This window comes from Ambystoma mexicanum, chromosome 7q (genome assembly GCF_040938575.1).
Source record: "Ambystoma mexicanum isolate Mex_15411 chromosome 7q, UKY_AmexF1_1, whole genome shotgun sequence".
In the NCBI taxonomy this organism is placed as follows: domain Eukaryota; kingdom Metazoa; phylum Chordata; class Amphibia; order Caudata; family Ambystomatidae; genus Ambystoma; species Ambystoma mexicanum.
The window spans coordinates 733,234,885-733,249,651 of NC_090941.1; the positions used below are offsets into that span (position 1 = coordinate 733,234,885).

The window sequence follows — 14,767 nt, forward strand, 5'->3', positions numbered from 1 at the left end:
GTTTTGCTGTTGGTCCCCAAATGAATCATGGACCACTCACAGGACTTGTAAAGTTTGGACAATTTGTTCGCAATAATTTTGCGCAAAAGCCTATGTACATGAAAATTGGCTTTCTCTAAACCGGTTTAATTAATTGTGGACGAAACCAGAGGAAATGTACCCTGTTAATTTTATTAGGTTATAACTGATTTGGTAGACGGCAGACTACCCCTGATGAATTTCTGTTTAACTTGTTTACACACACGATCAGAAGGAAACATGTTGGGAATGTGATGAGAGCATGAGTATGCCTGAATTGAAATTGGAATTAATGTAGTGTGGAAATAAATTTATTTTGGTGGTACTTGCACAACACTACCACAGAATGACCCTAATTTCGGATCACGTTTGGTTTACACACAACTTGGTATTATTTATTTTTATCATTTTTTGGTGTTTATTCTGCTGGTTTACCTCCTAATATACAGGGGTACGTGTTAATTACATTTGCACTTTCTCCAGTCCTCTCGATACTGATGTTTTTAATGCTTGTTGACTTGGTGAACAAACTTAGCTTTGTTAAGCAAATAAACTAATAAATTATATATATTTTTGTAAATATGTTTGGAATCTGTTTTGGAATGGTTGATTGATGCTCTAGGCATCGGGACCCATACTAATAAGGGAACAGACAAGCCCCCTAGCACTGATTTGTTTTTTGTTCAAGGCTTCGCCTATACCGATTAGTTTATTATTTATAGAGCGCACCAGAACCTGGGGCATCAGAGCGCAAAAGACTAATGACATCTAACTATTCTGACCTGCACGACTCTTTCGATGCATCTCCTTTGACGCCTACCTTCTGCTACCGGTACTTACTCATTATGTGATTGAAGCTTCGTGCGCACCTCATTACTATGCAATGTAATTTTCTGGGTGCCATTTTTACCTGATATGTCACACTGTATAGAACTGTATATTATAACTCCCATGACTATCCAGTATACATGCACCATGTAATTTTGTTGTTTCTTGACCTTGATCCTGCCTTGTACATACCTGCCTACTGTAACATTGTTGATGTCCCTGTACTTTCCTACTTACCATGTACTTGTAACTAAGTTGAGCGGGGAAGGGAGTTCCACAACTGCGCAGCCTTGACTGGGAAGCTGTGTCCTCCTATAGTAGAGAGTTTGAAACGCAGAACGTGGAGGCAGTTTGCGTTGGCTATTCTTGTTGGTCTGGACGAGGTTCTTTTACATCCGTTGAGGATGTGCTAAGAAGAGGGCTAATATTCCTCTCACCTGCCTAAAGGTTTTTTGTATCAGTCTATCAGCAACCATCTTTGGTGGAGCTCCAAAATTTGTGATGGTCTGTAGAAATTCTACTTGAAAAATGGCGTTCATGGATGGACCATTGTTCCAACGTACACCCATGGACAGAAAACCAACATTTAACTAATGTGCACATGGACCTTTATTGAAGGAGCAGGAAAGCGAGAAGTGGTTAGTGCCATGCTCACCTCCATACAAAGCTCTTGAGAAGATAGTGTATGATAAAACGCTTTCAAGAGACCTGTAGGGACTCACGGAATTCTGTCATACCAGAGATTTGGAGATGTTCCATAATATGTGCCTGAAGTACAGGCCCAAAAGGTTGCATTTCGGCATAGACGGTATGGAGGCCAGAACAAGACTAGCTGTACTTGCGCACAACGAGAACATTGGGAGGGAGCAAGCGAAAACTGCAGGAAACTTTGTGATGCTTCGTTACGTCTTGGCCTTTACAAAACGAGGCAAACAACGGATGGCCAAGCCAATATACCAGGAAATGGAATTCGAATTTGTGAAAGATTTCACATTGAATGTGTTGGCCATGCATACTCATGGAATTGATCCCGATTTTGTTCTTAGGACACATACAATGCCACAATATATTGCAAACAAGACCTGTCCACCTAAAGCTCAACTTGTTGAAAAGTTGACTTCCCAATTTTAATGATTTGTAGCTGTCTTCATAATCTGTTCACAATAACATTTGATATGTTCCCCAATGTTTGGTTATTGTACATAAACAATCGAAGGTATTACATTCAATTTCAATGGTATAAAAAGTATTAAAAAGTATTTCATTATGCAGATTTAATCGGGTGTACGATTCATTAATGTATATCTTTTACCTTCCCTTCATTTATATTACTGGCCCTCGATCAATAAAACCCATGTCTGTGGTTGCTATTGGTACTATAGTTCAGAAGAGAATTGCCCGAGCATATCAGTGCTGCACTGCCCATTTGGGTTGCTGAAATACTGATAGGCAAATGGATATTTGCCATCAGTCAAAGGTACACTGAGGGTTGGAGTCTGTCAAACCCTCTGCTAAACCAAAACCACATGCACACATGCATTGCATGGCACTGGCGTTAATAGCCTATGGTGGGTAAGATTTTCATAGCAATGAACCATCGCCTGACCTGTGTCAACCCCATAACTTCCAGAACATTTTGCTTTAGCAGTGTATTATATGTTTTCCAAATACCTCGGCGAGTGGACACCTTTTTACAAACTCAGAGCATTTTAGTCTTTTGATGTGTGATTTTTTTGGGTTCTCCATAGCTCACCATAGCGTCCACATTGTCTTTTCAAATGTATCCTCTGTCAACGTTTTGGCAATAAGTGCCTGTTGTTGCTAGGTTGCTGTAGGTGCACCACTTTTAACGTTCCATGGCTTACCTTGACAGAACTACAGTTCGCAAAGGGTAGAAAGTATCCTTTGATCCTTTTGGTGACATTTCAATTACCTTTGAAATGTTAAGCTATTCTTGAAGGTATATATAAGGTTATTTTGCTCACCTATGAATTGGTTGTGCCTCCCCCACAAAAGTAATGTTTTGATTTTATTATTGCAGTAACAATAATTGTTTAACTGGGTTTTGCTTCCCCTGACGTGCTGTTAGCCTGTGCAGTTAAATTCTGCTTTAGGTTTTGTGGTCATCATTTTGGATCATTCATACAGTGTAACTCTGGGTTTTGCTTTGCATGAGCCCCTCCCTGTGTCCTTCCCTTGTGTTCTCCCCGCCCCCTCCCCACCCTTCCTCTTCTCTCCTCTCCCTACCTACTCTATGGTGCACTCTGTCTCTCCTATCTTCTCTAACTGCTTCTATATCGACTATCCTGCCCGCCTCACTAAATCTGGTAGGAATAAGTTTAAAAAGGACAACCTGGTCTCCAACCCAGGCCTCCCTATCGCTGATACCTATATACCAGTGCTTCCTCCAGGCAAACCCTCACCAATATCCTACATGTCATTCCCTCACCAGACCTATGGACCCTACATATGGTCTCTGTGCGGTCTCCTTTCTCTTCTTCTCCCATTAATGGTGGCACCCGGTGGGAGGCCCTCTTGGCCTCCTTCCACTCCTCCAAGGTCATCATTAAGGTTTACTTGAATGTTGAATGGTACCGTCTTGGTCCAAGGCCCTCAAACCAACCATCTCCTCTTTGACAGACTTTCCATGCCTCATAAATTTCCTTTCTTCTCCTGCTGTCCTCGCTCTCCCCTCCACAACTTCCTTGCCTCCCCCTTGGCTATCTTGCCCTCTCCTCCTTCCTTTTCAGCCCCCCCCTCGGGCTTCTTCTACACCTCTGCAGGGCATACCTCTGATTTGTAACCCTCCCCGGAAACTTGAGGAGGACCATCTCTGGGTCCGGAAGCAACTCAAGACCTTCCTCTTTGGTTCTGCTTTCTCTCCTCTCCCCTGCAGATCTCCTGGCTGAAACTGCACTGGTTACCTGGCTACCCTCTGATCTCGGGCCCTACTCCTCTCCCCGCCAGATGCATACCTACACTGCCCCCCTGGCAACCCTTGCACTCGGGGACTGTTTCTGTATCCCTACAGCCCCCTACCAGAACTTGACACTTGATGTCTGCACTTACCCTTGCACTTGCCACCAGCCGGCCGCACCTTTTATTTATTTGACTGTTTATCCTATACTGCCCCCTCCTGCTTTTCCCCTGCACCGTTCACCCTTCCCCTGCGCAATCTCAATTTCACCTGGCCTAGTAAGATAGTTGCTACGCTTTTCAGGGCCGCCTCCTTGAAATGCTTTGACCTTGGCTCCTGTTTACCGGACTGTTGCTGGCTCTCTCCCTGGTGCGATGCATCACGTCTTTTTGTTCACCAAGTTCCTACTGACTCAGATCACGTTTCTCGGATGGTCCCTTGATTTACCTTGTCTACAAGCACGTCGGACCTGCCATTTAAGCATAGGCTTGTATTGAGCCTTCACTTCAAACAAAGGGGGCTATCCAGTGAGTGTCTGCTGCATCGCGAGTCCTCCTTGCTGCTGCCACATCACTCACTGAGGGAACACCATACACCTTCCTGGGGGGGGGGGGACGCCCTTCTCAGGTATCCTGTTCTTGCCCTCTCCCTGGCCTTTCTCCTGCTCCCCAACTTGTAGGTGTCATTTCATTACCCATTACAGCCATTGTTTAGTGCTTGTATTCCAGAGGTATTTCTTGTCTAGCCATCGTTCCTTCCATTGCAGCCTCCTGGGGATCCAGTGTTCTTGTTCCTGCCACCTGTGGCCTGAATAACAGAAAAGCGAGTCGTTACTATCCCTCTGTTCAGTGCTTGGGGACAGAGGTATATCTAATCTACGCAGACCTCAAGTCTTGACATACTTACAAGTGTAACTGTTGTCCAAAACTAAGTTGAAGGAATTGCTTCCCCTACTCTGAACCGAAAAGCAACCAATTGAATATTACACCCAAAAGGTCCAACTCCCCTAGAATGACAGTTATCCAGAATACAATTCATAGGTTTATACCGTGCCCATTATACAAGTATCAGAAGATCAGAAAAATGTATTGTCCAGTTTATTACACTATGATTTCTTGCTGAAAGTCATGGTACAACGGATGGAGTCTACTAAAGGAATTCGATGTTGGCTGTGTTAGTCTGTGCTCACCAGCTATTTTCACATTTTGAAAACTATCTGCTGCCAAGGGCACATCCTAGTTGAATAGTGGGAACCAATTTTCATCGCCTCAGGCCCCTTCCTGACTTGCTGCGGCCTTCCCAAGAAGAAACGCTTTTTGCCTGTCGCGATTATGCGATTTCACGTACTACTGCAATGTTGAGCAAAAGGCCACCGACTTCTCAGGTCTGCATTAGAAAGTTAGGGAACGACTCAGAAAAATTGTCTAATACTCATCTTCGCTTACTCTATGCAATTGCACGGCCGATTTGCATAAGGTCTAGTCGGATCATGAATGCAACTAACTTGGTATGGGCAAGCAATGTAACCTGTCTCGCTTGAACGTAGACAGGACTGCCTCAGGTGGGATAGATAGTCTGAACGGACATGCATAAATTATAGAAGACAGGTGCAATTGAAGGAAGACAGGTGCAATTGAAGGTGGTCCCCTGTTACGCTTAGAACGTAATGAACACAACCCTCTCGGGAAAGAAGCCAAGAGATGGCTTGCAGGATTAAAAAAGGTTGACCTTTTCTGAAGTTAAAAGAAATTCATCAAAGGTGTGTGCACTTAGGCTAAATCATTCATAATGGAGTCTATATTTTCTCTATCTAAAGGCCACAGCGTCATGAAGGACATCACATATAGGTTTAAAACCCGCACTAGTGATAGGTAAGACCGTATTCATGATTGCGCAGCACTGGTGGATGCCAGCCAACAATTTGTTTATTTTTCAGGCGTATTTCGAATGCCACGTGGGTTAGCTGGGCTCATTGCTCCATGGACTGAAGGTCGCTGCGTGGGATGATGCTTGTAGGAATAGAAGAAATTAATCAGTTGACACGGACGCGTCTTGTCCGGTACTTTTTATTATTGTGGTATTCTTTCACAAAAACAAAACCTACCACGCATTCACGCTGAAAACAAGCTTCAATTGTTATTTGACCTTGAACGCAAGGGAGCAATCGCTAGCCTAGAAGGACAGAAGGTGTTGAATACCCGCAAAAATGATGAACATTTACTATATTGAAAGTGGACATTGGAACATTTAGTTTCAATTTGTGCAAACTTCTGAGCGGACATTCTGTGTTACGCCAAGAGAATGGAACTATCAAACAATGCAAGTTCAACTATCCATAATATTTTTGCGATTAAAAACAGCATTTGTGCTGTACGCATTTGCAACAATTCAGTGATGTGCAAATATGCCATTTGATGAAAATAGTGGACACAATATGTTGTTCCGTTGATTAAATTTATACCACGCCATATTTAAAAAACCAAGTGTGTAACTTGCGGTTTGTTTATGTCTACTAATAATTGTTATTTGTGTATAGTTTGAAGAGGAGTGAGTAAAGGTTTGATTTTTTTGGCCGTTATTGCTTACTGACATTGTTATGGGTTGTTAGTTTGGAGCATATTTTGACAATTATTCATTGACAACCTGCAACCACAGCCTGATTGCAGACTAGTGATATCTAAACCACTTCGTCCCATGGAATATCAGGGGATGCCATCAACGTTGCAATATTGGATGTGCCGGCGGCAGAACATTTTCCGAGGGAACCTGGTTTGCTTTTCGATAGATTAATATTCCCAGTTCCATTATAATGCCATTCGTCTGTTCCATTTCTCTGTCAGTTTCACCATCCCATTGGGAGCTATACCTACTTCACAGCGATAACCTTTCATTAACATTGTTGTCTCAAATACTCCCCCAGGTTGTCTGTGTGTGTTAATATGTGTGGTTTGTGTACGTTATTAGGTTTCATCAGGTGCAGAATTACAGGGTAAATGGATACATTTGAATAAATAACCGCTACAAAATTATATTTTTATTCTGTTATCTACACAGATACATTGTACTGTTCTGCGAATGCCATAGGTTCCAGCTAACGTGGGATGGATTCTTCGTCCTGCGGGACATTAGACCGGGACCGACATGCCCTTTGGCGGTACCAGCAACAAGGAGCAACCGGTCATCTTTTACGGTATAGCAAGAAGCTGATGATATGATATGATATGATGATATGATATGATGATATATGATATATGATATGGTATTTGTAACGCGCCTATACACAAGTGTTTCAAGGCGCGACGAGGCAGGGAGGGAGGGAAACAAGGGGAAAACAGACAAACGATCCTACTAGGCCAGGTGTCATTCAGATCGCGCAAGTGCAGAGGTAAGGGGAAAAGGAGGAAGTGCAGGGGGGAGGAGGTGGGGGGGGAAGTGCAGTACAAGGTAAGTAGCGTAAAAAAAAAAAAAAAAATAATAATAAATAATAAATAGAAAGGGCCAGCTGGTGGCAAGTGCGAGGTAAGTGCAGAGCAAGTGCTGGGAAAGGGGCTGTAGGGATACAGTGACAGTCCCACAGTGCAGGGGGAGCCGGGGAGGCAGTGCAGGTGGAGAGTGGCTGGGCCCTGGACCGAGGTTGCCGAGAGTGGCCCAGATGCAGGTTTGAGCTGAGTTCAGTGGGGAGTTAAGCAGGATTAGCAGGGGAGAGGGAGAGAGAAGGCAGAAGCGAAGAGGAAGGTTTTGAGGTGCTTCCGGAACCGGAGATGGTTCTCCTCAAGTTTCAGGGAGGCAGGAAGGCTGGTCCAGAGGGAGGCCCCTGCTGCGGAGAGAGATCTACCCCCAGCTCGTTGCTTCGAGAAACGGCTGACCATGAGGGAGTTGGAGACGGATGAGCGAAGGGCTCGTGAAGGAAGATATTTAGGAAGAGAGAGTTGGAGGTATTTTGGTCCCAGGCCCCAGAAGGCCTTGTGGACAATGCAGAGGGTTTTGAACTTGATCCTCGCGGCCACTGGGAGCCAGTGAAGAGATTTCAGTCCTGGAGAGATACGGTCCCTGGGCTTGAGGCCAAGGACAAGTCTCGCAGTTCTGTTCTGGATAAGTTGCAGAGGGCGGAGAGTGGAGGCAGGCAGATTAAGATAGAGGCTGTTACAGTAGTCCAGCCTTGAGAGAACCAGGGCTCGAGAGACAGTGAGCTTCTGGGGGAAGGAGAGGAAGGGAAGAATACCTCTGAGGAGGTGCAGCTGGTAGTGTGACTTCTTAGAGACGTCAGATATATGAGGAGAGAAGGAGAGTGTGGAGTCGAAGATGACCCCGAGAGGCAAAGGCTTTGCGAATGAAGGCGTGTCAGATCAGCATCTTCTCCCAAAAGGAACACCATGTGCGCCATTATAAAGTTATGCCGCTCTAACCTAAGGACACACAACAATGGGTCGTTGATCGCCATCAGCGGATCATGGTAATGTAGTTTTTGGAGTGTTCTTGTTAAATAAAAGCACTTGCTAAATTGCAGATTAATGATTTATTTAAAAATAATATTTGCGAATCCGATTTGGGACGCGTTGTGAGAAAATGTGTGTTGATCTTCCGGGTTCTGCGTTAACTGACGTTATAGCGTGGGTGATGACTGGGCACGTTTGGCTATGCTGCCCACCAACGTCATGAAAATAGGTGGAGCATATCGTTTGGAATAGTGATGTCAGCTTCAGGGGCGGGATATGTAATTTAGTGCCGCGAGGGAACTTGAACTTGGGGCGATGCAGCAACGCATAAGATTAGCACAAGATGGCCACGCCCAACCCGTTGTTTTCATATGCGTAAAAGCTGCATAGGAATTTTTTTTTACGATCGAACACAGTATCCTTTAAAACACATGCCCGAACGATCGGGACAAGGACATTTTTGAGCACACTTCCCCTTAAGGTTTACTCCTCTTAAATGCACTTCAACTTAAGTTTTTTCCCTGAATTTCAAGTGCTTTGTTATACCATGGTTTTTTCCCATGCCCACTGTATTTTTTTCAGTGCCACTGGCCGTGGCCACTGTATTTTTTGCCGCCACTTGCCCTGGAGTACGGCCATGCCACTGTATATTTTCCGTTACCTTCGGCCGTGCCTACTGTATATTTTTCAGATATTTTTCAGCTCCACGGTCTATGGCCTTTGGCTGTGCCTACTGTATATTTTTCCGCGCCACTGTCCATGGCCTTTGGCCGTGCCCCTTGTACATTTTAAAATACTACCTGGCCACTAACCATTGCTTTTTGTCATGGCCTTCAGCCGTGCCCTCTGCATTTTTTTTAAATCACTCCCTGCTCACTAGCCATGGCCAGAGGAGTCTTCAGCCGGGACACCTATTTTTGTTTCAACAATACAGCCTTCAGACGTGCCTACTACAACACTACCGTGCCTTTGTGCAATCACTGGTAAGTATGATTAACTTTCATGACCACAAAAAAATTTAAATCTTCAGATCATAAGTTCCTATCATGCCTTCTAGGAGCTACTTCCATATTCCATGTATATCCACTTGTTCTCCTGGCTTCCGGTCCAGGATACCGTCAAACATCTACTTGCTCAGGCCCCGCACCCAGAGTGTAGGGTAGGCTGTGCTTGCTTCCCGATGGGGATCGCCTAAGAACATGCTAGTTGAGACTGGCAAGCAAGTTCATTTTCATTAAGGTTGTAGGTTACGGACCCCACCAGCACAGCAACACACCACAGTTTCTCTCCAGCCAAACTACCCCTCTGACAGGTGCCAGATTCCATACCTGCTTATGCCACATGTACATAGTGGTTTCTAATTCCATGACCTCCAGAACATACAACAAAGATCCCTTGGTGATACAATACATAGAGGTAGTTGGAATGTATCTGTCACTATGAAGCCTGGAAATGATGCATTCAAACAGGAAAGAAGATTTTGACAAAATGGCTACAGCAAAAGCAGGTTAAATCTAGTAATGCAAATTAAAGAAAAAGACTTTAAAATAAATCACCATGACAAAAGTGCATTTTAAATGAAAATATTTATTTGTAGAGATGTATAAAGGCATTTTACCGCAATTCATCTTATTAAAACAATTCTAGTCCTTGCTGAAAGAGAGCAATGCTATATCTTTCTTACATGGTTTAGAATATGAACAGTAGTAAACCCAATGAGAAAAATCTTACTATTTTACTGCTAGAATAACCAGAGTACATTATTTACAACTCAGACGAAAGAACACCTTCCAAGAAGACAGCCAATGCTGATCTTCTGAAAAGACGGTGGTAGCATCACAAATGCAAAAATACGACTAACCCATCTAACTACAGGGCTATTCTGGGACATTCATGGCATTGCCTTTTTTTAGTAATGCAATCACAAAGAGGACATGATTTCTTCAGTTTAACAGTGGCAACTTTTTTTTCAGTGGCATAAACAGAAAAGTAAATGTTTATTCATTACACAATGATCATGTACAGTGTTCTAATGAACAAAAATTATAAAAACGTTTGCTATTTCAAAAGAAATACAAAATTCAGGTTTTCGTGTTCAGATTAAAAATTTAACTTTAATTTCTATATTTACAAATTGCTATTTTATAATATACATGCTCCCACATAAACTTACATATAAGAATGTTTCTACATATTTAACAAATCAATACCTATTGTAGTGAATGCCATTCTATTGACTTTCAGGAGTTCTTGTCAGCGTCCATGGCTTGCCTAGCATCGGCAACAGCCTCGGGGACGCGAACAGTCATTCCTTCCATGGCCTTCGTCAAGCAGATCTGGCAGCCTAACCGAGAGCTGAAAAGAAAAAAAAAGAAAAAAAAAAAAAAAAAAACACATTTATATTGCTTTAGGGACCTCTAGTTTCAGGGCAGCATTAAAACACAACCAGTAAATCAACTGTTATAATTACTACTAAAAAAACGCTGTTCTTTATTTAAGATACTTTAACCTTGACATTTTTATGTACTTGGTTATCAGTAACCAATTTAGATACATTTGAGATTATTTTAGAAGCCGAAACAACCATATGGTGTTGTTTGAAATCAATCCATGGACTGACTCACTTCAGAAGTACACACTGTTCATGTGGGATGTAGGTAGGGCTGTACCGAATAGCACATTTAGTATTCAGCCGAATAGTTTCTCAACTATTCAGCCGAATAGTTGCTTTATTTAATAAATAATGGACCAAACTTCAAAAAACACACTTATTAAAAAAAACAAATAAAGCACCATTTTAAATCTATTCTATACTTTTTATTTCTCTTCGTTGTAATTAATGTAGCATCTTTATTTAAAGTATAAAAGCCAGCTATAAAGCAGATTTAACCAAAATGAAAGGACCAAATGTACAGAAGATGGTTGCATATTCAGTGCCGTTAAAGTAGGAGGCTTCACAAATGCAAAAGGACTGCCTTTGTGAATCAGATGGATTGAATTCTCTATCCAGTTACAAAGTTGATGCGGTCGAGTTTCAAAACTTCTTTGCAGCTCACATAGAAATGTATAAAATGGTTCATGTAGGCTCATGCAGGACACAAGTCAAGTGGAAATCTGAAATGCAAGAAATCCATCTCACAACTTTTCACCCCACCCAAACAAATGCTGCTCACTTTTCACTTATCCTAGCTCGCCAATACAAAAACATACGCAACTTATCATTCCTGATAAATTATCAGATAATGTTAAACTCAGGACTCAAGTCCTTAAAAAAAGAAAAGGGGTGGGGGGGGGGGGGGGGGGGGACTATGACGTACCCAATGGGGAGTGACATGATAGGAACTGAAAGTATCTATGCACATTTCTTTCAGTTTGCCTTTTCCAACTGAAAAAAGTGCACAATGTATATAAACATTCACCAAAAGAAAAGATTTTCCTGTATTGTTGCAGGCTAAGTATAAAAGATGAGCACCTTTTATGTCTAAGAATCTGTAACAAAACATGCCCTAAACAGTAGATTATAATACCTTTTTCAGCTATGTGATAGCAATTTGTCTGGCCTAATTCTATTCAGTTTTGCAAACTGAAGTCTATATTTGCCCGAGTTCATGTTGCATTGCATTCAAATGAGAATGTTAAAGTATTCGGCAAGAGCCGAATAGCAAGAAACTATTCAGCCGGAGCCGAATAGCTTTTTTTTCACCTGGAATTCGGCCAAATACTTACTCGAAGCCGAAGTTCGTTACACCCCTAGTTGTAGGTAAAGGGGAGCATGAATACCACAGGTATTACAGGTGAAAGTTTGTTAGGACCAACAGTAATTTATGACAAATCTCATTGACTCATCTCTGCATGCCTTCTAAAATGTCATTTTTAAAGACTGAATGCAAAGGAAAGGGAATCTAAAGTTTAAAGAGGTGGGTTTGGAGGGTTGGGAAGTGGACTTCTAAGGACGCTTTCAGGGTAATATTCACAGGCTTCAAATGGCAATCTCTGCATAAAGACATTGATTCTTTTAATGGGCTATAACCCTTTTAAAGGAATAGTGAGCTCAAAAATATTGTCCTGAGCATTCGATCATGTGTTTTTAAGCATACGTTGATCGATCGTACAAACATTTCCTATGCACCTTACCGTAGTTTTCCTCACTTTTACACATGCGAAATCAGGCAGCAGCGCGCAGCCATCTTCTGCTAATCTTATCCCTTGCTTCGTCCCCCTAAGGTGAACTGCCCTGGCGGCACTAAATCATATCCCCGCTCCTGAAGCGGACATCACTAGACACGTACGGCCATTTCACAGCGCCAATGCACGTCTCATGTCAACGTTCTCTGCGCTCCAGCTAATGACGTGTCCCCATGGAAATGGCAGGACGCCTCTTTCCTCAATAAGTATAAATAGACTGCTTCTCATCAGACAACAGAGTTGCCTTTTCAATTGTTTCACTGTCTTTTTTGTGTATCATGTGGCTTGTTTCTGCTCTGTTCAGCTATCTTCGTTGCTCGTAGCCCGTGCAAACAGATACTAGTACTACGATTACAATCTATTTTAATTTTGTCACATAATGGCAACAATACACCCCTACCAGTATGAGCCGGAGTATTCCAAGGCGGAATTAGTCAAAAGAGAAAGATGCAGAAACAAATGGGGCTTCGGACGACAGTTGGGAGGACGAATCACGAGCCTGAGCCTAGTCGCATGGAAGACGTTTCCACCTGGTGTACCTGCAATCGGTGCAAGGCCATGCCAACTCAGGAAGAGAACTACTGCTGCCAAGAAAACTCTGGATGCTTGGCCTACATATTGGAAGATGAGACACAGCCACAATGTGTTACCGAGCTGCATGACTTCAGGGCTGCCTGCCTCACACGGTCCGTGTTGAGGATTATGATGGTGCTTATGCACAAACTTCGAGCAACAGTTTGCCCTCGTAATCCAACGAGTAAAAGTACTCTAGATTTGATGTCACTTTGACCACTGAAGCCACTTACGTTTTTGTTTGTCTCCTATATCATTGTAACTTTGATCTAGCACCGCCAAATGAATGTAGTCTTGCAATTCTATACATCACTTGCGATCATACTGGTCATCTTATGTGTCTTTCACGTACAAAAAAGAAACAATATTTCTGTGTCCCAAACGTTACTGAATGCACAGCTATTCACTTTTGTAATTTGTCTACACTTTAAAGCCCAAGTTGATTGATCCATGAAGTAATATTTGTACTGGCAACTATGCCATAGGGTACAAGATTGCATTTTTAACTAAGGTTCGATACACTCATGTTGATTTAAATACAGTTTGTATGTTTCTCTTCCACAGGTGGTACAGGTTGGTGGCCTATCATGTGTTTACATGGTGGCTTCATGGGAGGCTTGGATACCGCGTTCGATGAGTAATAACTGCCTGTGTCGTTGCATTAGAGCCACATTCCCCAGTGAAAGCGGTCAGTACAGGGGATTTTCCCACACTGTGCTGCAACCCGAAGTTTATAACGTGTAGTACATTTGTGCCATCAACATCAGCAACAAAATAAAATACAACAGAACTTTTATGAAAGGTTGTTTCAATTTTCCAGTGAATCAAGGACATGCTCACTTGTCTAGCATGGCTGACTAGGTGGGAACGGCCGAGGTGCCAAACACCATGTATATTTCAAAGGCATCTTCCGTGCAGGGGCCATTGTTCACATGGCCTCCCCAGACACAGTGTCTCCAGGCAGGCTCCCCTGAAGCAGACCATGCCCCTGCAATCCACAGACGTGTCTCTCCCTTCAGCGGTGTTCCGGGCCTGGTTTGTAGACCTCATGCCCATCCATCCCCCCTCCATTATCAATGGCAGTCCGCACCTGTGGATATGCGCTACCAAGGGGGCTGGCAGGGATGGGAACAGCCAATGTGTCAAACACCATGTACACTTCAAAGGTATCTTACGTGCAGGGGCCATTGTAAACATGGCCTAGCCAGACCCAGTGTCTCCAGGCAGGCTCCCCTGAAGCAGGCCGCGCCCCTGCCATACACATAAGACCATGCCATAAACACGTCACTCATTCACATACACACCCACTTTTCTAATTCTTTCTAATTCTTTATAAACCCCTTGATATTTATCATGAGAACATCTGTGAGCACTGCAAGTCAACTCATGATCGTGCTACCTGAGAACATCTGTGACCTATGAAAGTCAGCTCGTTATCGTGCTACCAGAGAACATCTCTGAGCGCTGGAAGTCAACTAGTGATCACACTACCTGTTCTCCTGATACTAACTACCCTGCATACTGAATCTAACTGTTTGTTGGTCAAGGTAAGGGAAGGTCACTTAATCATCTCTTATTGATCTCTACATTTCTATCCATTTCGAACGAACGTACCCAGTAGCGTAATGTTCATTCATCTCATTGCCATTACCATTACCATTGACTTCGGTTTAATTTGTTCTGTTCTCGATGTATAGCAATTGTCCTCATGTCAATTGGGATAGAATTGCATCCTTCGCGGACCATGTCTATAAGCATGTTTCCTTTTGATGCATGACAGTACATTCAATGTAAGAGTAACATGTTACGA

At 43.0% G+C, this 14,767-nt stretch overlaps 1 protein-coding gene across 2 annotated transcripts in view; it reads right to left on the reverse strand.

Annotated features, from left to right (window-relative positions):
• Positions 1–9,766: 9,766 nt before the first annotated feature.
• The window catches only part of FDX1 (ferredoxin 1), a 225,192-nt gene continuing 220,191 nt past the window's right edge, over positions 9,767–14,767 (reverse strand). For both annotated transcript variants that reach the window (XM_069639834.1, XM_069639833.1), the window contains one exon: positions 9,767–10,554. In XM_069639834.1, coding sequence (XP_069495935.1) covers positions 10,440–10,554 — 115 coding nt within the window. In that variant the 3' untranslated portion in view covers positions 9,767–10,439. The remainder of the gene's footprint in view (positions 10,555–14,767) is intronic.